Source organism: Ursus maritimus, unplaced genomic scaffold, assembly GCF_017311325.1.
Source record: "Ursus maritimus isolate PB19 unplaced genomic scaffold, ASM1731132v1 scaffold_24, whole genome shotgun sequence".
Lineage (NCBI taxonomy): Eukaryota > Metazoa > Chordata > Mammalia > Carnivora > Ursidae > Ursus > Ursus maritimus.
Genome location: NW_024424897.1, coordinates 21,966,824 through 21,992,881, shown reverse-complemented (window position 1 = coordinate 21,992,881; position 26,058 = coordinate 21,966,824). Strand labels below are relative to the sequence as shown.

The window sequence follows — 26,058 nt, the reverse complement described above, 5'->3', positions numbered from 1 at the left end:
TGCAGAAACCAATGGGGTAGGATTCAAAACTAGGTGAGAAACTTGTGAGAAATCCAACCTGGTTATATGTCTGAGAGGCTGCTACTGTATCAGCATCACAAGATAAAAGCACTCTGGTATCACCTTGCCCATGTCCTCCTTAGTGTCACCCAAGACATTTGACTCTGATACGGTAACCGATAACTTTTCTTGCTCCACTTTGCAATGTTTCGTTTCCTACTTCTTATTACCTTGGGACACAAAAGTGGCAGAGTTGTTGAGAGCTGATGACCAGAAAAGGGAGAACACTAGAGGAAATCAGAGACAGTCAGGAAAGAACGCCAAAGCTGATTTTCCAACTCTATGCTAACTCCAACCTGCAGAAAGAGCTGAATATAGAAATCTTCTTCAATATCTGATGAAGTCACTCCATTTATCACACACACACACAAATGAATCACCTGGCTTTTTTTTTTTTTTTTTTTTTTAATCCAGAAGAGTTGTGCTGGGGACTGTGCCCCGTCCTGCTGATACAGATCCTGAATGGAATCATCAGGAATGGCACAGTGCAGGTGTCAAAATCAAAGTAAGGCCGCAGAATTTTGAGAGGACCCTCCAAATACTGAGAACTTGTGTTGCACTCAAATGGTCTCCTGGATTTCTATATTTATGAGAAGGGCTTCTTATTGATGTCCCCCAGAATCCAGACTCAGACCTATTCCTCCAAAAAGGTCCAATTGGGTTGCTACATAGTAGCAAGGGTTTATCTTCATGCCCACCTAGCATTCCAGGCCCCCATTACTTCAAGTGAGCTTGAAATTGTTTTAAGTGAACTATGGCTGCAAATTTTTTACTGTTTTATCTAAGGGAACATACAGTGGAGAGATTGAAGTCTGGACTCCTTCTCCATGTGATGCAGAGAAACAAGGAGCCCAGCTCTCAGGAATGGCATCAGTTCTCCTACAAACAAAATGCTGGGATGTGGACTTTTGGCACATTGTGGAAATAGGAGAACTATTAATTCTGTAATGGTTTTCATGCCACTGGATCAGGGAGGCTGTACATTAAACCTTACTGCATCTGAAAACATGTTTACATCCCAAAAAGCCAGCCCAGCCTTTATTAAAGGACAAAGAGACTATAAATCAGTACCTCCACAGAGAGGTAAGTCCTAATATTCCTATGATGTCTGAACCCTATGATAAACCTCCTAAAACAAAAATACCATTTTGGTTTTTCTACTTAACTCCAAAGGTGGACTCTGACTAATCTGCTTGGGCTTAATGCTACAGTACCAGCACAAGCTACAGGCTCCCTACCACCAAATAAGCCTTGCTCTTCCACCTCCCATCGCTTTGAACCCTGAACCTCATAGAATTAGAAACACTGTATAAAGACAAACAGATAAAGGGTTAAAATATTACAAATAAATAGCTAAAATTATCTTGCCTCCCCCAATCACTCCTAAGAAACAGACACCAAACATTACTTGTGTCCAAAATGACCAAAGTCCTTCATTTGCCCATGCCTCAAATGGACAACTATCCAAACAAAGTGAACAACCTTCATGCAAATGCATCAAGGAATGTATTGCTTTTTCATTTGCTGCCCAGCCCTTCAAATACATGCACTAAAATGAGTTAAAACATGGCCTAAAAATGGAAAAAGGGAGAAAAAATATATATGAATATTTCCCACAAAACTGCTTCCCACCCTTCCCTCTCCCTATGCCCCCCCACCCCCTCCCTTTCATATGCAAGTATTTTAACTTTTTTTTTTTTTCTCTTTTTTTCTCTGGCAAAGGAAAAAGTGATTCTTGGTAACCAGAATCAAACCCTATGGTCTGTTTAGTAGGGTCTGGCTATGCCTTTCTAAGTTCACCCAGCTCGGTGTCAAAAGCCATGCCATTTAAGATTCTCGAACACAAAATCAGACCTGTCTGACTCACCCCTTACGGTGGTTTGCCTATACACTTATTAGTTTTTCTCTGGCCATTTTTGTCTTAAAAAGTGAGGTTCCTAATTGCCAATCAGGGCCACATCCATAAGATCGTCATCTTCCTCCCCAATCATAAAGTCAGGGCTGAGCCTTGAGGGCCTGTCTGTAGATAAAATTGTGTTGCTTGTCATAGACAAGGACTGGTCTGAAGAGATGGGTGATTTAGACCAACTCTCTGGCTTGATGCTGTGAGATTTTTTCTTGTCCCGGTCTTTGTCCCGGTCCCGGTCTCGATCTTTGTCTTTCACTTTCTTCTTTTCTTTTTTGTGCTTCTTATGCTTTTCTGTGCTATATTCTGGAAGAGGTCGAATACCATCATCTGAGCTGGGACTGTTCTGATAAGATTTCTCTGCTATGGAGGAGCCTGACTCACTTTCACTGTCCAGATTCTGGGGGGTATATGCTGGTGACTTACTATGGCTAGGAGAGCCACGCTCATGCTTTGGAGTGGAACCACTGATGAGTGGAGAGCCATAGTTTTTGGAAGAGGCCATCTGAGGCCTGAGCCCTTCTCCACTACCTTCCCCAGGTTTCTGCAAAGTCACTTTGGCTTTAATGCTGGGAGAACCCCCATCATGCTTGCTGATGATAATTTTTGCCACACCTGTGCTCCCCACATTTTTTGACTCTGAGGTCTTCTTAGATGAATCCACTGAACCCCCTGAGGTGGAAACCTTGGATTTTTCTTTATCACTTTTCTCACGCTTACTCTGGAACTCTCCTCCTGACATATTATGTTTGGAGGACATAGGATGGCTAGAAGAATTTGTGCTCACCCCCATCTGGCCATCCATTGGGTCTTCACCTCCAGGGCCACTGGTGACGACCCCATGCTTCAGTTTATCTATGACGGCTGTTAAGGACGGCTTCTTATTTCTGCTGGGAGATTTCCCTTTGGAACTCCCATGCTGGTTCTGAGAGGATGACATGGAAGAGCCACTTGAGGAAAAGGAAGAGGAAGATGCTGTACAAGAATTAGATGATGGGGGAGTTTTCTGAGACAACGAGCCTGAGGATCCTAACCCTGAAGATGACTTCATGCCAGTGCTTGAACTAGTTCCAGACATATGAGAACCACCAGAACCTGAACTGATGGGGGACTTAGCTTTAGAGGATGGGGGAGTCCCAGGAACAGGCTTCATTGGAGAGGCAAGCTTATCAGAGCCTCCAGGTGGCCTTGAATGAGAAGGGGATATGTTTGGTTTACTTAAAGAAGGATTCATAAGTGATGATGGCTTCCCTTGAGGTTTCATCTTAGTGCTGCTAGAGCCACTGCTCAGTCCATGCTTGGTAATGGGAGAGGAGCCTGGCTTCCCCCCAGACTGTGATGAATTTTTGGACTGGCTAGATCCAGAAGACCCTTGGCTAGAATATACACTGCTGCTTAACTTGGAACTTGACGAACCTTCTGATTTACTGCTTTTCATCTTGCCTGAGTTGGAAGCAGAAGATGAGGAAGAAGAGGAGGAAGAATGGCTATGGTGGCTTTTACTGCCTGAGGAAGACACAGAACCACTGCTGGTATACTGACTGTGGGAGGAGGGCTTGCCCACCATCACAGTGCCTTTAGGAATCTGAATAGTGATTTTGGGAATAGGTGGTGTAGCAACACCTGGGGGAGTCTGTGATCTTCCTGAACTGCCTGGAGATTTGGATCCACCTGTACTGGTAGGTGGGGTGAAAGGTCGGTTAGAAGAACTGTGAGACGGAGACTTCCCTTCTGTGTCTGCCTTCTTCCGCTTTGGAGGTTTATCTTTGCTTTTACCATCATTAGAAGGGGTCCGACTGCGCTTCCCTGGTTTGCTATCTAATCCTGGCCCTGACAGACTACTGTTACTGGTGCCGTTGCCTTCCTTTACTCGCTTTTGAGTCTTTTCTTTCCCTACCACTGTGATGCTCCATGAGATCTGCAGGACCCAAAGCCTTCCCAGCCACTGATATAATACTGAAATCAACTGTGTCAGCTTGGCTATTGCCTTTAAACTTAGTCTCCCCATTATCACCTCCAAGCATTGGCACCCCCAAAGTATTTAGTGCCTGAGATGCAAATCCTTTGAAGTCATCATTATCTCCACTTTGGCTGCTTTCATCAAAATATTCTTCTCCAAAACCACCTTGGCTCTGGCTGTTCAACAAATCAGGATTAAAATCTACTCCATCAGGAAAAAAGTGATTGGTAGGAGAGTCACTACTAGGGCTTCCAGCAGCATCTGCAATTAGGTCAGCTGGATCTGTGTATGGATTTTCATTATTATTGGTTTGAAAGACATCAGGGTCAAACAGGGCACTCTGAGAATGCCCAGAACTTGAAGAATCTCGAACAGGGGTACCAATGGGTGGGCAATCGTCACTAGTGCTGGGAAGCTTAGAGGCTTCTTCTGCAATGTCTGAAAGGATATCAGTTACATCTGGGCCAATGCTGTCTGAACTGGATAGTCGGACCATCCTTTGAATACTGGGTTGGGGGTGAGGTACTGGTTGTGGGTAAGTTGTTGGGGGAGTACTACACTGGCTTGGAGCTGGAGTGATGTGTGGCGTATCCAGCGTATCTGCTGTCATGTTGACATCAAAGATAGGGTTCTGTGAGTCAACATCCATTGAAAATAGCTCCCTCTGAAAGTCATCTTCAGTCTGATGCTTGGGTTTGTCAGGTGGTAATCTTGATGACTTCTTCTTCTTTGTCTTGTTGCTTCCCGGGCATATTTCCATCCGGGGTGAGCCGGAAGAAGAGTTCTGCCTTTCTAAAGGACTGCTTCCATAAAGGGTTGAGAAATCCTGAGCAGGGTTATCTTTAAGAAGGTTCATGAGCATCGGGTGGTTCTTGGTGTTGCCGGCCATCGAAGAGACAGGTGGCGGCGTGTGATGAGGAGGGGTCGGACTCGAGCCAATGGTAGACCCCCCGTTCCCTGTGATTTGCAACAAACTGGTAAGAATTGGGTTCTGAGACACCTTGCTGAAGTCCTCCCCATGGCCCACCGACTCATGCCGATCTTTGATGCTCATGCTCATATTAAACAAGGTGGTAATGGGACCCCCCGGAAAGGTGTTGGTTGGTGTAGTGGTACCACTCATTGGGTTGTTGCCTGTGGTCATGCCATACCCTGGGCTGCTAGCCGGGGGCAGGTTCTTTTTCACCATGTCTTCAACTGTCTCTGCAATGAGGGACAGTGCTGGGGTGTCGGCCTGAATGGTTTCAGCTTTCCTCCGAATAGCCCTCATCGTCACAGGGATGGACATACATCTGTAAGATAAGATAGGAAAAACAAAGTTAGCAGTGTATTAGCTGCTGAATGAAAACAATTTTTATTTGGGAAAACAGGCTTTAATTCTACCTGAGATACAGATATGCCCTCAGAGGTTTACAGTAGGCAAATTTCAGGTAAGGCAAATAACCCAAGAGGCAGAGATAGTTCTATAAAATGCCAGACCTTTGGGCAAATTCATTCTAAAAAGAATCTGCTCCAGCAGGCAATCTCAACCTCTTTGGAAGCACTACCAAAAACCAACCACAAACATAAACAAGAGTCCAAATTAGATGTTATAATACTGAACTAAAAGAAAACTGGTAATAATGAACTCAGTAAGAAAATGCCTTTCTTTTGGGGCTTCACATGTGATTAATGGGATATGCTATTTATCTTAATTAATGAACCACTACAATAATATCTTGAACCATCAAATTCTAAACTTTAATGGCTTAGATCATCCCAAAGCTATACTGTGAAAGATGCTATTATTGATATAAAATCTTGATTATTTTAAAGCAAAGTACTTTTTATCTTACAGACAAATTTAACAATATTATTTTCGAAAACACTTTGCTCTAGAACATTTTAGCAACCTTTCTTAAAAGACCAAATAGTAATATTTTAGGCTTTTGAAGATACATGATTTCTGTCCAACTATTCTGCCATCTTAGCTCAAAAGGCACCACAGACAATATATAGGGGCACCTGGGTGTCTCAGTCGGTTGACATGATTTCACCTCAGGTCATGATCTCAGAATCCTGAGATCAAGCCCTACATCAGGCTCCCCACGCAGCAGGGCGTCTGCTTGAGATTCTCTCTCTCTCCCTCTGCCCCTCCCCACCCCACATACTCTCTTGCTCTAAAAATATAAATTAAAAAAAAAAATGGCACAGATAATATATAAATGAAGAGACATGGCTGTGTTCCAATAATATTTATTTACAATACAGGCCACAAGCACCTAGAAAAATCTAGAAATTACATATTAGAAAAATCTAGAAAAATCTCAAAATTACATGTTAATGTTTCTGGGAAGCTAACTGGCTTAAGTATCTTCCCACATGCCACCATTTGACATATTACATATGTTAAAAAGTGATGCAAAGTAAAAAAAATAATAAAATCTACATCTTATTTCAGCTGTCTCCCTCCTAAAAGAACCCTAATACTAGACCTAAAGTTACCTACCTTATTTCCTATTACTCTCATAATGATATTTAAAAAACCAAAGCTCACATTGCTTTTGAATCCCAAAGCAGAGAAAGGTGAATTCAAAGCAGTGACTAAATGCTTTCCTCCTAAATTTCCATTCACTGTAACACTGAAAACAGTGTTCCTTATACACCTCTTAATGGGACTCTGATGGAGAAGGGCCAGTGCTACCTTTGAACAACTTTGGCAATGAAGTCATCTGTGCAGATGAGTGCATCTGACAGCCCCTTGTACAGTTTACAGCTCACATGTGTTGAGTCCTGCACATCCATTACCACTGAAAGACAAAATGTATAGGAGTTGAAAGAAAAGCAGCTTCTGACTTCAAAAAGAAGATAAAGGGACCAAATCACTGCCCTGAGAAAACTGCTAGCCCCCTCACAACTCACCACACACCAGGGAGTCGTTCACAGGGTGCTGAAAAGATACGCTGAAACGGGATTCTGAGAGAGGACACACTTCAAATTGGAGGAGGCCAGGAGAATCTAAAAGGCAAAGAAAAGGATCATAAAATAATCAACCAACTATAAGACTAGACACTAGTAAATAATAATCCCGAAGTAAACAGAATGAAATTCTCTGTCTCCTTAGAAACTAAATCCCACACATTTTTTTTTTAGGTAAGTCAACTTTTATTTATTTTTTAAAAGATATTTATTTATTTGACAGAGTGTGAAAGAGCACAAACGGGGAGGGGCAGACAGAGAGGGAGAAGCAGACTCCCTGCTGAGCAGAGAGTCTGAGGTAGGGCTTGATCCCAGGAGCCTAGGATCATGACCTGAGCTGAAGGCACACGATGGGGCCACCCAGGCACCCCAATCCCACACATTTTTTACACGTAAAACCTACTATATCATTCACAGGTGACAAAAGGAATCAAATTCCAAAAAATATGTCAGCTTATGTTATAAATACTCCAAAACAAAGAAGTAACTAAACTTCCACTTTCTAAAATGAAGACCATTTAATCCCTAAATTGTTAAAGATTTTGACAGATACAAATGCCTTGCCTTGAAAGGGAATTCTGAAAATAAATGTGGCCAAGAGTTTTTCATTCTATTTGATAAGAAGACATCCAGAACCACTGCCATAAACCCTGCTTTCTATCAGTGTTTGCAGATGTTAGCTATGTGGCCCATAGCTTGGTAAGCGTGGATGTAGGGGCTATAATCTAAAATTATATCCTTGGGGTGGCACCTGGGTGGCTCAGTTAGTTCAATGTCTGCTTCAGCTCAGGTCATGATCCCAGAGTCCTGGGACCGAGCCCTGTATCAGGCTCCCTGCTCCACGGGGAGCCAGCTTCTCTCTCTCCCTGCTGTTTCCCGGGCTTGTGCTCTCTGTCAAATAAATAAATAAAATCTTTTTTAAAAATAAAATAAAATCATATCCTTGGGGTGCCTGGGTGGCTCAGTTGGTTAAGCGGCCAACTCTTGATTTCAGCTCAGGTCATGATCTCAAGGTCCTGCAGGGAGTCTGCTTGAGGATTCTTTCTCCCTCTCCCTCCCTCTGCCCATCCCCCTGCTTGCGCCCTCTCTAAAATAAAAAAATAAATCTGTAAAATAAGTAAATAAATAAATAAAATGATATTATGCCAAATACACATATAATATCTAACTATCATCATAGGTTCCTAAGCCAAACATGCTGGCAGCCCAGAGACAAGGATCACACACTTTCTTGGGAAAAATCACACATCTCTCGCAGGACTAACTTTGTAACTATCTTACAAAAACTAATTTCCAGATGCCCTGAAACTACTTGGAGAATTCTTCCAGGATTCAAATACATGAAATAGAAGGGCCATAAGCACACTGGCACACGATCAGTGTCATTACTCTCTCTAAAATTTCTCATTTCTGAAGCATTTTTTTTTTTAAAGATTTTACTATTTATTTGAGAGACTGAGCAAGAGAGAGAACACAGCGGAAAGGGGTAGGGGGGACGGAGAAGCAGGCTCCCGGGGGGAGCCCAACATGGAGCTGGATCCCGAGACTCCAGGATCATGACCTGAGTTGAAGGCAGACACTTAACCAACTGAGCCACCCAGGCGCCCCTCTAAAGCAATTCTTATTCTCAAAACAGAGATCTCCTGATTTGCCTTCCTTGTTTCTTTTTGCCTGCCATTCGCACTAATACATCTCTATTACTGAAGTGCTTTACAACTAAGGTAAAAAATTAACTACAGTTAATTAGAGCAGCCAAAAGTCTCATCAGGGATTCTAGCAGCAAACTGTGTTTGAAAAATATCAGCATTCCAGAATCTAGGGAGAAAAAGAAAAGGGCATGGGTCTTACCCCTTTTTAAGCTTAAGATCCCCCCAAAGAATGGGGACAGGAAACATACTCAGGCAAGACTAAAAGCTGGGAAGCACTGTCCTAACCACCCCAAATTTAAATCTCAAGAAATCGTCTCTGGGGCACCTGGCAGAGCATGCAACTCCTGATCTCAGGGTTATGAATTAGAGCCCCACATTGGGTGTAGAGATTAAGAAAGACAGACAAGAAAGGAAAGAAAGGAGGAAAGGGAGGAAGAAAGAAAAGGAAAGAAAGGGAAGGAAGGAAGGAGGGAGGGAAGGAAAGAAAGAAAAGGAAAGGAAGAAAAGGAAAGGAAGGAAGGAGGAGAGAAAAGGAAGGGAGGGAGTAAAGAAAAGGGAGGGAAGGAGGAAGGAAAGAAAAGGGAGGGAGGGAGGAAGGAAGGAAAGAAGGAAAAGGAAGGAAGGAAGGAAATTATCTCTTCCCACAGCATCCCAAGTTCTACCTTCTATACCTGCTGTAAGGTTCAGGCCTGTAGGTACCTAATTATATCACTGTACGTAGAAAAAAAGTCCATTGCAAAAAACCAGTGGTTTCCAAATGCCAATTTATGGATTAGTTCCATCATAATTATATGTGGAGCTTAAACTAGATTCCCAACTCCTCCCACTGAGGTTCTAATTCAGTTCACTTGCAAATGGAAACCAGTTATAAAAGCTCCACAGGAGATATGATAAGCCAACAAATTAGAGAACCATGAGAGCAAACAGGTTCCCTTTGCCAGTAAGTATATCAAAAAGAAAGGCAGTACCTTCTTTCAGAATAGTTCTTTTGACACAACTTCCTATTAGGGTGTTATAAGCCACTTGATGTCTGATCAGATTTAGGATAAGAGGAACTCGGCCAGGGTGCTGAAAGGTGATCTTGCTAACGAGGGTTCCCTGTAGACTTCTGCCATCTGGAAGAGGAGCATCCTTGTTGAGGAAATAGCAATGCTGCTGACCTGGAAGCGCCTGGGCAAAAAGAACAAAGGAAATGAACACTATTTACTAACCCATCACGCTCCAACCACAAAATATCCAGGGAAAAACCCTTACTCCCCAAAAATCAGCAGCAGTTTCTCAGTGAATAATTAAACTCCACAGTGAATTCTTCGGTCAGCCGATGTTATAAATGCCAATTACTCACTTCGCTGAAAAAAAACCCTTTTCTATAAATGTTCTATGAGTGGTTTCCTAACCTAATGAACAAAAATTACCTCAGAAATCTGTATAAAAGAAGCACCTAAACTATAAGGGCAAAATCTGTATTTTTAATAAAACACCTTGTGTAATATAACTGCAACAGTCAGAATTTGGGAACTTCTACTTTAGTCTAGACTATCCTCAAACATTCAAATAAATTCAAGTCCAGATGAGGTTTTGGAACCTTCCTTAATTTATTCATTCTAGCACTTTCTTCTCTGTATGTACTTGAAGCATCTTTTCAGATTATAAGCTCATGACACTTGAAAGACTTCAACATTAAGAATTCTTAACATCTACTTACAAACTTATAAAACTTCAGGATACCGTTAAGAGACTTTCATCTGAAAATTTGGCCATGAAATGTACATTGTTATTTCCTGACTTGGAACCTCATGCTCTTTTTCTGAAGTATGTTTCAGAAATTTGTGTAATTTCCTGACTGAATGAGGAACTAGGATATGATCCAGTAGTCCAAAAGAATGTTTCTGACCTCAGTAATCCTATGAAGGAAGATTCTGATCTTGGGTTCAAATATAACCTACAACAATCTATGGAGCCTTACTTACAGCATAAAATCTCATGTTGTGATTCAAAGGTATGGGGTCAGGGTCCTTTGACAGCTCAAACTGAGTAATCAGTTCATAGAGGGGTACGTAAGTTGGTTGAGTTTCAAACAATGGAATTCCTGGAAAAAGAAGAATGAACATAATGATCAAAATAACATCAAAATATTGACAGCTCTGTTTTCTCTTCATGACTTCTATTTCATTCATCCATTTATTGAAAAAGAATACTTACTAAGCATTTACTAGTACAAAGCACCATGACATTTATACCCATCAGTACTTTTTTGAAGCCAAGACTGAAAGAGGTCTAAGATCATCTGAATTTGAAGTTTGTTTTTCACATTTTTAACAAGAATTAGCTCTTAATGCTTAAAACTCACCTGTGCAGTTCTGAAGTTTCTGAACAAATGCTCTAGATACTGGGATTGGCTGGGGAAATTTCAAGAAGAAACAGGCAGGAAGATCAACACTGTTGGCACTGGTGATGGAGGAGAAGGAGGGGGTCCTTCAAAAAAAAGAAGGGGGTGGGTTGGATTTTGACTTGATATAAAAATGAAAAATCTAAACACCCATTCTTAGGCATGTCTGTATCATTTAACAAAAGCCTATCAAAGTTCACTCTTTTGGGGCACGTGGCTAGTTCAGTCAGTAGAGCATGCAATTCTTGATCTTGCGGCCATGAGTCTGAGCCCCACATTGGGTGTAGAGATTACTTAAAACAAATAAATAAATAAATACAATGTTTAAAAGAAAGTTCACTTTGTGGCACTTTGGTTAAGTATCCAACTTCCGATTTCGGCTCAGGTCATGATCTCAGGGCTGTGGATCAAGCTCCGCATGGAGCCCAGCGTCAGGCTCCGTGCTCAGTGTGGAGTCTACTTGTCCCTCTCCCCCTGTTCGAGTGCGTGCATGCATGCTCTCTCAAATAAATAAACGATAAATAAATAATCTTAAAAAGTTTACTCTTTCAACTTTCTTCCCCTAGTTCCAAAACATTCTATTTATTAACCCTAAAGTATTTAATCAAGCATCTATCTTGAGTCTCTAGTTATTACTCCAGTCAACAGAAGCCCCATGATCAACATAAGAAAAAAAGAAGCAGTCATTAAACCAGTGGAATTAGTACAGTTCTTCTCTTTCTCTCAGGACAATTTGTTCTATAAGGAGACTTCAGAGAGGAACATTCAAAATAGATATTGAGAAATTAAATGGATAAAATAAAATAAAAAGCCAATCCCTAGAAAGTCTAGTGAGGAAAGAAGCAAGTCAAAGTAATACTTGTTTCATACTGGGCTTGAAGTTGAAAAAATGAACTTTGCTAGAATTATACTTAACTTACCATTTGTTGTCAACTGGATGTGACCCCATAATTAACGGTGCAATTGGGAGTTTATACATAGCAGACGTTCCTTCAATTGTCACTGATGCGTTCATGCCCAATGATCGAGGAACTGAGAATAGGAAAGAAAAACGATATTCTCCAAAATAACACAAATTACAGGGATCTTAACCTTTAAAAACAAAAAGCAGGCTAAATTCTGCATAATTTGTCAGCCCTCATTTATCAGATACTCTAATACCTCTATCACTTAGAAAAAGTTCAAGAAGCTACCTTCTACAACCAATATTTCTGTCAGTAAGTAAAACAAAATACAGGAAGCAATGCAGTCCAAAGGAAAAAAAATTTCTTAAAGACTCATTACCAACACTTAATTATTTTCTCCAATTCCAGAATGCACTTAAATAGATTTATGATTATAGGATAGTCAAGGACTAAAGTTACGAGGGGACCAAATGAGGTATTAGGCCATTTCTCATTGTTTTAGTGTATTAAAATGCAAATAGAGGAGCGCCTCAGTTGGTAAAGCATCCGACTCTTGATTTCATCTTCGGTCTTGATCTCAGGGTTGTGAGTTCAAGCCTTACATTGGGCTTTCTCATTCTTCAAATGAGAAATAAAATTTTAACAATGCAAATAGTAACAATTCATTATTGTAAATTGGCTAATCTCTTCACCTTTGAAGTAATGATTAAAGGGGATTATTTCAATCAAATGGTTTATACCTTTTCATTCATTCACTTGTTCCAAAGCACCTGTTAAGCTTTTATTATTATGTATGTGTACACATACATGTGTATATACTTAAGAGAGAGTGTGTGTGTGTGAGAGAGAGAGAGAGAGAATCAGATGTAAAATCTGATAGGAACAGCAGCAAATTTATTAGGAAGTAGCAAATCAGGAAATACACAACCAGGTCAGACATTCAAATTATTTTAAGTATTTTTAAAACACTGAACAAAAACCTTCAGTTGCTTTTCAGTTAGAGTCTTACCATTATTCTCATGCAAAATGATGGGAGATGTAGTCTTATCATCCAGCAGGTCAGAAGGAGAGGCATAGTACTTCAGGTTCATTAAATGACCTATGCAAAATGAAACTTATCACTATTTTTATCAGGTAAATTGCAAATAAAAACGTTCCCATTTTTATGAGAAAATAATTTCGTAGGTAAGAGGACTCATGCTCCAAAACAACTTATGAAATATGATGGAAGCATAAGTATTGAGTCTAGTGCAATAATTTACTTCATAATTTAAAAATGTAACAGGGGGAAGGCAGGTATTAACACCTTAGAAACAAATTAAAAATACACAAGTGACTGATAACTTTCTCCCTCTGCTTATAAACCCAAGGTAAAAATGTAATGACCCGTTAACTAACACAAAACATTTTTACATTTTTTAGGGTGCCTAGGTGGGTCAGTGGGTTAAGCGACAGACTCTTGATTTTGGTTCAGGTCATGATCTCGGCTCCGTGCTCAGTGGGGAGTCTGCTGGAGATTGTCTCTACCTCTCCCTCTGCCCCTTCCCCTGAACACGCACTCGTGTGCTCTGTCTCTCTCTCAAATCAATCAATCAATCAATCTTAAAAAAAAAAAAAAAAAAAAAAAAAAGGGATGCCTGGGTGGCTCAGTTGGTTAAGCGTCTGCCTTCGTCTCTGGTCACAATCCTAGGACCCTTGGATCGAGTCCTGCATCGGGTTCTTTGCTCAGCAGGGAGCCTGCTTCTCCCTCTGCCTGCTCTGCCTGCTGTTCCCCCTACTTGTACTCTCTATCTCTCTGACAAATAAATAAAATCTTTTTAAAAATAAATAAATGGATAAAAAATTTTCAAAGTAAGCAAAGTAGGATCACATACCCCCACTTCTTGGAGTAAGATAGCCAACACTTCCATGAAGAATCTTATCCAAGGGACCAGCATTGGTTGCTTTCCTGTGGGACAAATGATCTATGTTTGCTTGTATTAAAGCCCTGAAGGTACTAGTGTACAATGTGCTAATGAGAAGCCGTTAAAAGATTTGGAATACTATCTTAATAACTTGTCCTGTAACTGGATATGTAGCAATTGTATTTCACTTTCAAGGTAAAGAGATTATTTACAAGTATAAGCCAGTTTGTAATATGGTGAACAAAAATTACAACTATACTGTTATTTATCATATGTGAGGCCAGTTTTGACAAGTCTTCAAATAAAACTGATGAAATATCAACCAACTTAGACATACTGAGAAAATGGAATGCAATCATTTGGGAAGTAAAAGGAGATGGACAAGATATATGATATAGATAAAATACATAATAATATGCATCTGTAATATAATATAGGACCCTAGGAACCCCCTAGATAAAAAACTTTAAGAACAAAGTATCCAGAGGATCATACAGAATTGACACCTTAGCCAGTCTTACCAATACATAACTGCCATTTTAGATAGATCCTGTTCTAAGGACTGGAGAGCCAAGTACATTTTAGTCTTCAGTTTGCTAGAAAGTAGATGAAGAGAACAAGAGTTAAATAGTTGAAACACACACACACATACAAACATTAACATAGCATAGAGGGCAATTCTGTTTAAGCTAGTTAACAGAATCCCAGGTAGGTTAAAAATAAAAATGATGAGCCAGTTCCACAACAAGTAATTTCTTTTCAACTTAAAAATCGATATATTGAAGACATCTCAAGGATTATAGTCTCTTTTAGTATTATATCCATTAATACAGAAATATTTATTTCAAATACCTTCAAAAGATATAAAGTTGGGAAGCTATAGGTTGTCAATATGAGAAGAAATCAAAACTAAGACAGGGCAAAAGACTTAGCAAATTTCTAAGCACAAAATGGTTTTTACATCTATACTGATTTTCCCAACAAAAGCAAAAAAAATTTAAAAAATACTTACTTGTCCCCTGGAAGGTTATAAAGATTAACAAGACCTTTAAGGTGCTTAGAAAATTCATCAAAATTTTTTTCCCTATAAGGAGTTCAGGGGAGAGGGAGGAGAATAAAACATACAATTACTATTCAATCTTAATGCAAAGTGCCCAAAATCATGGCTACATAAAACTAATTTTAATAATGTGCTTTACTCTTTTTCCCCCAAAGTTTTCTAGAATCAATCAAAAGTAGCAAAAGAATATGAAATGTTTTCCTTTCTCTATCCCATTTATCTAGAGAAAGTGCTTGTAAGCACTATAAAAGAGAGTCAAAAAGACCTAATAATTCATATACTCCAATAACTCCATCCTAAGTAATGAGACTTGGTTTAAATAAATAATTTTCTTTTCTTCTTAATATGTAACTCAGATGATTGGATGTCGTGAGGAAAACAAACTTTTGATTGGAGAAGAAATGGAAATAAATAAATTGGGAAGACAGAACACTTGCATGTATGTATTTGGCAACCTAGAAGCAGAGAGGAAAATGAACATCCGGAGAGAGAAAGAGAGGAGACCTAGAGAAAAGGAGATGAGTACTGTGGAGGCAAACCACAAATTCTTCAATGTTCTTATGACTAGACCTGCCTAAGGAAAAAGAAACTACTACCCAGACCCCTCGCCTCCTAGAACCCAATATTCAGGCTTGGATTCTTGGTCAATTGGGTTCTGTGGGCAGGCTCAGGAATCCAACACAACTCAACAATTCTAATTCTCTGTTATCTTTTTTCAAACATAAAAAAAAAGAAAAAAAAAAGTCTCTTGAAAGCTAAATTGCCCTAACAATATCGGATATTTGGTCAGGCATTTACTGAGCATATATTGAACACTTACTGCCCAAAATGCCACGAAGACAGTAAAACAAAACAAGAGCAGCAGCAAAAATACCCCCTACCTTAAAATCACCATCTATACAAAGTGACTAAAAATAGCATAAAAAGGCTAATATTACTTCTGAGCTTCCCACTTCAAAACATCCTTACAAATTGACTGTAAAACACCAGCAGTCCATAAATTGGTGCAGTTTCCTACTCAATTAGAACCACAAATATTGGCTTTCTGGACTACTCTGGCAACACATGTTTGCTAGACTTAACTGATGCAATGAACTCATAAAAAGGCTGTTTTTATGTTGCATTGCAATTTTTAAAAGGTGGTTCAAATTTGGTGCATTTGGCTAGGAACACATTAAAATGATCACTGCAAAGACCAAGTATAAAACTTATTTCCTCAATATTAACATCTTAAGACATCTCCACGTAGTATCTGAGAACTTTGCTATATTTAAGACATAAAATTGATGTAATGACTTTCTCAAAATCCCAGAAAGTAAATTTCCACTCAATTTAAAAGGAAAGGATAATCCAGGGGGAAATGTCATCAACTGCTAAGAAACTCTTCAAGTCTAGCACTTCTACTACGATGGGAATTTATCACACATATACCTTAAATGTAAAACAAATTTTCTCAAAGTGAAAAAAAGTTCTTTGCACGGTATAGACTCAATTTTCTCAAGTCTTCTCTGATTCAATAATTAGTTTCTATTTATTTTTGTTGCACACAGAATTTTTGAGGCTAGATCGGTAGTTTTCAACCAGAAGTGATTTCGCCCTCCAGGGAACATATGACAGTATCGAGAAAGATTTTTGATTGTCATGGGTCAGGAGATACTACTGGCAACTAGAGGGGAGAGACCAAGGATCCAGTTAAATATCCTACAATGCACGGGGCAGCCCCCTAGAGCAAAGAATTTTCCAATCCAAACTGTCAATGCTACCAAAGTTGAGAAACCCTGGGATAGATAGAGTAGGTTAAGAAACCAAGCTAAGTCAATTCTGAAAGTGAACAAATACAGACTCTGAAAAATCTTGATCCAAGAAAATTAATACATTCCTCAGGAGAGTAACTTCTGACCACCCTCAAGACTAGCTATAAAGAACAGCACTGTCTGCCAATACCAAGGAATATAAATGTCATTTGCTTACCTTAGCTGCTGTACAAGTTCTGGACAGCTCTGAAATTAAAGAAATCACATTAAAACTTTAAACTACTTTAAGGCCTCTGAAGACATCAAAAATTTTTCTCTTTTGTTAACTGCACATGCTTTATAACAAAAACATTAAAACTACAGAAAATCCTTATGTTAAGATATCAAAAAGTATCTTCTTCCTACTTAGTAAACCATGGGGTTGGGGTGGAAAATTAAAGATTAAAATATATGAACTAGTTTATAAAGGAATCAACTTTGAGTAGCTTGCCTAAAACATTAGGACCTCCCTTTAATGCCATCCTTGGAGTCCATATTCAGCTATCTGGTTACACGCATTAAATATTCATCTCTATTACAGGCTTTTTCAGAGACATTAGCTATGTATAAGATTATCTGTCCTTGATTATTAGCTCTTTGAGGATAGGAACTTTAAGGAACTCTGTCTCCCCAGCACCTGTTGTTCAATTGCGGCTCATGTTTGTTGATATGAAATGGAAAGCGTTCCTCTAGTGTCTCCACTTGTCAAAGCCTTTGGATGATGTCAGAGATGGACCCATGTTATTCTAAATTCTGAAGTTATTGATGTTATAGCCCATCACATCATCTCTACAGTGGCTCATGAAAAAACCTAAACCCAAGCTCTTTCAAACCCCAACAATTCATTTTAAAATTAATGTCCCTAAGTAAACCCCACAGATTCCAGTGAAATATCAACAACACATACCACAGGATTCTCCCCATGGTGAGCCACTTTTACATCACAAAGCTGTCCTGCAGGATCTAACTGCACTTCCACATAGAACATATCTGACGTGATGTAACATTCAGTGCCACTGGCACTGAGATGAGAGCCCAGTCTAGCAGGAACAAATCAAAACAAAAATTAATAGAAGACACATAAATAAAGCCACCCAAAGTCAACACTAAGTTAAATATTTCTGCCTGAGATAGACTACTTACCCGTTCTGTCTTGCTATAGACTCCAAGCGGTCAGTCATTGCTGGTAAAGATGTTACTAGGAAAGGGTAAAAAAGGGAAATCACAAAATGCTCCAAATAACTTAAATTTTATTCTTGAAGGACCAAAACATCCTAAGGAGTATATCCATCCTTCCAAGCCATTACATTCAATAGTTAAATTCTTATAATTTCTACAAGTTCTTCAGTAAGACTTAGCTGTGACCTAGGCAGTAGTAAGGGTCAAAAAAAAGATCTATATGAGGGGCGCCCGGCTGGCTCAGTCAGTAGAGTATGCGGCTGTTGACCTTGGGGTCCTGAGTTCGAGCCCCATGTTGGGGGGGCTTACTTAAAAAAGATCTATTTGAAAAAATTATTGAACCTTTCTCCTCTCCCTTTTGCATTGCTCACTTGGGATAAGTTATCTTTAACTTCAAAAAGACACACGTTATCTTCTAATGCTAGAATAAGGAAGATTAACATCAAAACCAAGCCAACATAAAAACAAATATTCAAGGGATGCCTAGGTGGCTCAGTCGGTTAAGCATCTGCCTTGAGCTCAGGTCATGATCCTGGGGTCCCGGGATCGAGTCCTACTCAGTGGGGAGCCTGCTTCTTCCTCTGCCTGACGCTCCCCGCTGCTTGTGCTCCTGCTCTCTCTCTGATAAATAAATAAAATCTTTTAAAAAAATTAAATATTCATAGCATTATTCACTAGAGCCAAAAGGTGGAAACAAACCAATGTCCATTCATGGATGAATGTAGAAATTAAATGTGGTATATACATACAAAATATTATTTAGTTTTAAAGAACAGGGAAATTCTGATACATGCCACAACATGGATGAACACTGAAGACAGTATGCTAAGAGAAAAGCCAGTCACAAAAGGACAGATACTGTTTGATTCCACTTATATGAGGTATCTAGAGTAGACAAATTCTTACAGAAAGTAGAATGATGGTTACCTACAGCTGAGGAGAGGGAGAAAGAAGTTACTGTTAAATGAGTATAGAGTTTCAGCTTGGGAAGATGAAAAAGTTCTAAAGATGGATAGTGGTGGTGATGGCTACACACAATGTGAATGTACTTAATGCCACTCAACTATAATTTAAAATGGTCTGGGGCACCTGGGTGGCTCAGTTGTTAAGCAACTGCCTTTGGCTCAGGTCACGATCCCAGGGTCCTGGAATCAAGCCCTGCATCAGGCTCCCTGCTCAGCGGGAAGCTGCTTCTCCCTCTCCCACTCCCCCTGCTTGTGTTCCCTCTCTCACTGTCTGTCAAATAAATAAATAAATAAAATCCTTATTTAAGATTTATTTATTTGAGAGAGAGAGAGAGCGCGCGCGCGCACAAGCAGGGAGCAGCAGAGGCAGAGGGAGAAGCACGCTTCCCGCTGAGCAGGGAGCCGGATGTGGGACTCGATCCCAGGACCCTGAGATCATGACCCGAGCTGAAGGCAGTCACTTAACTGACTGAGCCACCCAGGCGCCCTAAATAAAATCTTTAAAAAATAAAACGAAATAGGGGGGGTGCCTGGGTAGCGCAGTTGTTAAGCGTCTGCCTTTGGCTCAGGGCGTGATCCCGGCATTCCGGGATCGAGTCCCACATCAGGCTCCTCTGCTGGGAGCCTGCGTCTTCCTCTCCCACTCCCCCTGCTGTGTTCCCTCTCTCGCTGGCTGTCTCTCTGTCACATAAATAAATAAAAATCTTTAAAAAAATAAATAAATAAAATAAAACGAAATAAAATGAAATAAAATAAAATGGTTAAAATGGTAACATTTATGTTATGTATATTTTACCACAATTTTTTTAAAAAGTACCAGCTTCTGCCTCCACATACTATGGTTATTTCCACAGGTTGAGAAGGGCTACCAGAGTTTTTCAACATTGAGGCTCTGTGTTGAGTTGGAAGAAAGAAAAGTGGGATCCTCTACATTTTGATAAACTAAACAAGAATTCTTAACCATGAGAGAAGGAAATGTTAGAAGGGGCGATGAAGGCTGTAGGAACCCACTCTCAAACTTGAGATTTCAAAGGAAACCCAAGGGGGAAAAAAGCAATATTCAGCTGAATCAGGTTCATTTGTGATGGATCAGAGTAAAATCTGTTTTTACTATAATTTTCCCCCCAAAATACACAGAACTAGTATTTATGAGCATGAATATTTAAGCTCATGATTTAATTTCTATTTGCTTTCCTGAAAACACTGTCCATAAACGATGTAAAAATCTTTTATTAGAGTGAAAATGTCCATCTTCTTATTGTGAGTTAATTAGAAGAGAACATGTGAAGAAAAAAAAAGAACTTTCCCCTGCTCCCTTATGGTTATTCTCCATAAATTATCTTTTGAATCTCTAGCAGCCTCCAAAATAGATAAAAAAATAAATGTTTCAGAAGTTCAGGTAAGAGCTCATCTCAACTCCATAGTGAAAGCAAGAGCAACACCTAGCACAGAAAGTTGATCTATCTCAATTTACATTTCTTGGGTAAGTATAAAACAATCTTTTTAAAATTGGGTGTTTTAAGAAAGCATATTTCAAACATGTTCACAAACCTTTGAGAGCTTTCTGCAAAGTCTCCAAACAGCTGACCAAATGTTGGTGCCCTCCAGAACTCATCACAACCCTCTTCTCCTGTATTAAGTAGGAAAACATTTAAGGTAGAAATTAACCAAGCCAACAGTGTTTCAGGTAAATGTACTTCTCCTAGTAGTAATATTTCAGGATAATCTAGAGACCAAATGCTATAGTCTATGTAATCTATATTCGCTATATACTCAAGATAATCTATAGACTCCTATTACTCTGTCCATTCATCCACAAGAGGAAAAGTTCATAAACATGGATACTTCCCTATCCATATACATCCATATCCATATACATCCATATACCTAGAAAAAGGTATGCCCAGACCTTATTTTAGATTAGGAAGAATCAAAAATTAGGGAAGAATCAAATATAATAAATGAGATCAGCCTCCTGCAGAAGTAACTACATCCTAAGTTTAGCCAGTTAAATGAGGTGGCTCAGGAGATTTAGCAGTTCCCAAATCTAACAAGGTGACTTGCATGTAATCTAAGAAATAAAACCAAACCTTAGTAAAATCAGATTGCTTCTAAGAAACAGAATATGTAGTCCAGAAAAAGGGACTCCCAAAGAGCAAAAGCTTTGACAGTTTTTCTAATCCTATCCAAAGAAGTTTCTCTCTGTGCAACATTCCAGTCCCTAGAAATGTGAAAAGTTTTATGATACAAGGATAGTTTTCAGGCTTTTCCATGCCCTAAATCCATCTCTTTGTTCTAATTCTACCTACACAAAACAAACATCTGATTAATTAATAATCAGGCTTCCCTTATACCTTGATCAGATAAGGGGTTGCTCTGAACAGTGGATACCAATATTTTGGTAATTGGAAAGATAAACCCTCTGTGGTAAATTAATAAATTGGCAGTCTGATTTACATTTTAGTCTACTGAGATTTTGTTAATATGTCAGTTGTTGAAAACTTTCAAAGTCTTAATACACCAATAAAATTAGGTTTCTGAATATGCAAAGTGAGAAGTAGACCGTGGAAGCTGTGATAACCAAACCAAGACACTGGTTCCCCAAGAGAGGGTCTTAATAGCCACCTGGAGGGGCGCCTGGGTGGCACAGCGGTTAAGCGTCTGCCTTCGGCTCAGGGTGTGATCCTGGCGTTATGGGATCGAGCCCCACATCAGGCTCTTCCGCTATGAGCCTGCTTCTTCCTCTCCCACTCCCCATGCTTGTGTTCCCTCTCTCGCTGGCTATCTCTATCTCTGTCGAATAAATAAATAAAATCTTAAAAAAAAAAAAAATAGCCACCTGGAATTCCTCTATTTCATGATGTCTCTCTAATGACAATATCATTTACAGAACATATTTCAAACTAAATTATGGCTCCCTGGTAACAACTTCTGAATCCCCAGACTGGAAAAACTGCCATTCTTTTATTTAATACATTAAACAAAACAACACAAAAGAAAAAACCACATTCTATGTACATAATCCTCAACCAGAAGACAGACATGCATTTGTCGAATTTACAGTTACAGAAATCTTTTATATTTTTTTAAAGATTTTATTTATTCATTTGACAGAGAGAGAGAGCACAAGCAGGGGGAGCAGCAGGCAGAGAGGGAGGGAGAAGCGGCTCCCTGACACGGGGCTCGATCCCAGGACCCCGGGATCATGACCTGAGCTGAAGGCAGACGCTCATCCCACTGAGCCACCTACGCACCCCTACAGAAATCTTTTAGCAACACAACACTGTAATATCCATTATCTCACTTGATTCTTACAACGAAACTATGTGGAAAAGCAAACTGATATTGTGTGCCTCTACTTTCCAGATGAGGAAACTCAGAGAGTCAGTAATTTGTCCAAAGTCACATAGATAGTAAGTACCTCAAATACAAGGCTTTTGACAGCAAATTTAGTTCTTTTGCTAGGGCTATACTGATATGTTCATTTTAAACACTAATAAATCTACTAAAGTGAACTTACTCTGGACCCAAAGTAAGATTTGGTGGGGAGGAGGGGGCACTTTCATTGAAGTATAACATATATACAAAAAAGTATATGAATCTTTAGTGAAGAGATCCATGAATTATCACAAAGTGAACACATCCATATAACCACTGCCCAGGTCAAATCACAGAAGTAAAGTTTTCCGACATCATGTGACTACCACTGGAATCATATGGATGAAATTTTAACAGCCAGTCCCTACCCACCCCCAAGCCCCCCCCCCCCCACCGGTCTTCCATTTAACTTTCACTTAAGGGCTCCCCATATTGGTAAATGACTCAAGAAGTAGTACTACAGAGGAAAAGGTAGACAGAGTGAACAGGTAAAGCTAATTAAGAATCAACTGCAAACTCTAGGGGTGCCTGGGTGGTGCAGTCAGTTAAGCATCCAACTCTTGGTTTTAGCTCAGGTCATGATCTCAGTGAGAGAGAGCCCGGCACAGAGCCTGCCTGAGACTCTCTCTCCCTTTCCCTTTGCCCCTCCCCTCATGCTCCCAAGCCCTCTCTCTAAAATAAATAAATAAATATTTTTAAAAAATCAATTGCAGGGCACCTGGGTGGCTCAGTTGGTTAAGCATCTGCCTTCAGCTTAGGTCATGATCCCAGGGTCCTGGGATCAAGGCCCACATTGGACTCCCTGCTCAGCAGAGAGCCTGCTTCTCCCTCTCCCTCTGCTGCTTTCCCTGCTTGTGTGCTCTCTCTCTCTCCCTTTCAAAAAACAAAATCTTTAAAAAAAAATCAACTGCAAACTCTATTAGTAGTATAGATACAATGAAAATACTATTTCATTGGAATCAAGTGGCTGAGGGCACCTGGATGGCTCAGTCAGTTAAGGGTCTGACTCCTGATTTGGGCTCAGGTCATGATCTCAGGGTCATAAGATAGAGCCCCACATCCAGCTCTGTGCTGGTCATGGAGCCTGCTTAAGATTCTCTCTTTCCCTCTCTCTCCGAACGTCCCCCCTCACCCCCCTGCCCGCTTGTGCTCTCACACTCTCTCTTAAACAAACAGGGCCACCTGGGTGGCTCAGGCGTTAAGCGTCTGCCTTTGGCTCAGGTCATAATCCCAGGGTCCTGGGATTGAGCCCCGCATCGGGCTCCCTGCTTGGTAGGGAAGCCTGCTTCTCCCTCTCACACTCCCCTTGCTTGTGTTCCCTCTCTCACTGTCTCTCTCTGTCAAATAAATAAATAAAATCTTTTAAAATAAATAAATAAATAAATAATAAAATAAACAAACAAAAAACTGAGGACACACTATAGTAACTAGTTTGAAAAAATCTACACAGGGAGCTTAGCTTATTAAATAATTATCTAAGCACAACACTTTATCCACCAGCATAATCCTCACCATGACTTGACGCACAAGCTTAATGGTTTCACTCCAAGGTCTATTTTGGTTAAATTTTGCATGGAGCCGTTCCAAGAGAGAACTCATCTTACTCAGCTTCTCCGACTCTATGATATAAATCAAAAAACATCATTAGAAACTCTTCTTTCAAGACCCTCCAGTTTTTCTTGCAAAAGAAATCCCCATACTTTATCCTGGTAACAACTCAGTTAAAATATTTTTCAATACCATTTACTTCAAAATATACAAATAATTTACTTTTAATAACAGTAAGACACAGAAATTGGGGTCTAATCAAATGAACACCATAGAACATCAATGATTTCTATTCAGTCTTTTAATGAAAACCAAAAAAAGAACCACCTCTAATTATGTTTCAGGATCAAGACTACGTTTAGTGACAAAATCATTTCATGATATGTATAAATCCCTTGCATGATATATGCAGAGCATACGTTTGAACATGGCCTTACCATAGTTAGTTGGTTTTCAATGTGAAATACAGACTTTCTTAATTTTTCGACATAATTCTAAGAGATCAATGTGTAAGTATTATCAAGAAAACAGGCTGTGTTTGCCATTTTAATTTTTCCTGTTTGAATTCAAACTAAAACTACATGGATAGAGAATATGTCAATGACTAAAGGATGAGTTTCCAGCGGAGGTAAGAGAAAGGTAGAAAAGTCCTCAGTTTCCTGGACTGAACAACTCTTATGCTCTCCAGCCCTCTTAATTTTTATTACTGAATTATAATCTTTATTACTGAAATTTAGTTTTTTATTTTTTATTTCTGAATTTTTATTACTTTTATTATTGAATTATAGTTTCATTTTTATTAAAATTTTTACTTTTGAAATATAGCTGATCCTTCCTCTAATTCTTATGCTTCTTAGTATGAGCGAGGACCTGCTCTAGAGACCACTGACGATGCAAAAACACACAATACGTCTGAGATGATATCTGTGACGGGGTGTGTGTAAGTTAAAGTGGAAATAACCATCACAGAAAGCAAAATGAGATATACTGTTAAAAACAGAGACACATGACAACTGAAAAGCAAAAAAGAAGTTCAATATTAGTCCTGGGAATGTTACAGAAAAGGTTGACAGTTGATGTTGGCATTGAAAGATGAATAGAATGTCAGCAATCAGAGTTAAGGCAGTGACATTTCCTAAATCAAGATTCAAATTCCCTCCTCCAATGTTCTCATCTTCTGGAAAACCGGTTTTGGGGCTGTTTCAGCCAGCTTACAGTTCTGGACACATTGTTGACAATTCCACTTTCAAGACTCACTCACTCAAGCATTATTTTATGTGCTGGGGATACAGTAATGAGCAAACTAGTCAAAATTCTTGCCTCATCGAATTTCCATTTTACACTCACCAGTCACCCAAGGAGTAAATCTTTCTTCTTCCTCTCCTTTAAAATACACTCCCCATCCCCCCCTTTCCTCGAGAAGCCTGATGATAAGTACTTTACACGAATGCTCAAACACTTTTTGTGCCAGGGACTACACAATGATGAGTAAGACAAGGTCCCTGATCTAACAAAGCTCAAAGTGGAGAAGATGGATGGGTAAAAGTTAATACAGTGATCTTTATTAACAGAACTATATCCAAAATGCTAAGGAAGCATTTAAGAGTGTAGAACTTTAGAGAATCTAAGTAAGGTTCCACAGAAAAGTTGTTTTTCAGCAGCTGTTAGTCCAGCCGTTGAAAGGGTGAAATTTAACGCACTTTACAAATATACAATAGTACAAAATCTGAACATTGTGACATTCTATGAAACTACTGGCTTTTCAAATCATAAAGTCCTAATCATTTCACTCACACCAAAATATCCTCCAATACTTGACACGTGGCTCTATATTATTATTTTTTAATATCATTATTTAGTCATCTCTTCTGAAACGAGGTGTAAGCAGGTTTTAGATTCACTCGCCTGGTCTTCCTTTAACTTTAGGCTAAAAATATCCTGAGGCCCAACTGATTGTCCCTAGCTAAGCAGGAAACCTTCACAGAAGTTGAGAACCCCCATCACCCCAGAGTCAGAGCCCTCCATCACCAAGGAAGGCAGTCAGAAGCTATCCCGCCTCCTGGACTCCAAGACCTCGGGAGCGTTGCCCCCGCGGAGGCATCGGCCCCCCAGCTCCTTTCACAGATTGGCTCCCCCAAACTGTGTCCCGCCCCCTGCATTCCCCCTCAAGTCACTCACCCTCGGTTTCCCCCTGAGCCTTCATCCTGACGGTGGGGAGGTCCTGAGTCCTACACAAGAGGATAAGCCCTTCCCCACCACTAATGAGGGAACCAAGCTGGTTCGGGCTCCCGGGACGCAGGGCACCAGCCGTGCCCCCTCTTCCCGGGAAGGCTCAGTCTGAAGTCCCCGGCGGCAAGAAGAGAAGGGTGCTCCCGGCCGCCGCCATCTTCCCAACGGAACTTCC

General features: G+C 39.9%; 1 protein-coding gene across 1 annotated transcript; it reads right to left on the bottom strand.

Annotated features, from left to right (window-relative positions):
* On the bottom strand, positions 1-26,058 carry MED1 (mediator complex subunit 1). Its single transcript, XM_008689164.2, is given in 18 exon segments — positions 1-3,861; positions 3,863-5,218; positions 6,610-6,715; positions 6,828-6,923; positions 9,502-9,703; positions 10,504-10,622; positions 10,884-11,008; positions 11,843-11,954; positions 12,837-12,926; positions 13,702-13,775; positions 14,253-14,327; positions 14,744-14,815; positions 16,763-16,791; positions 17,492-17,624; positions 17,728-17,782; positions 20,280-20,358; positions 23,619-23,725; positions 25,833-26,058. Coding segments are annotated over 18 exon segments (4,719 nt in total). The 5' UTR covers positions 25,858-26,058; the 3' UTR covers positions 1-1,997.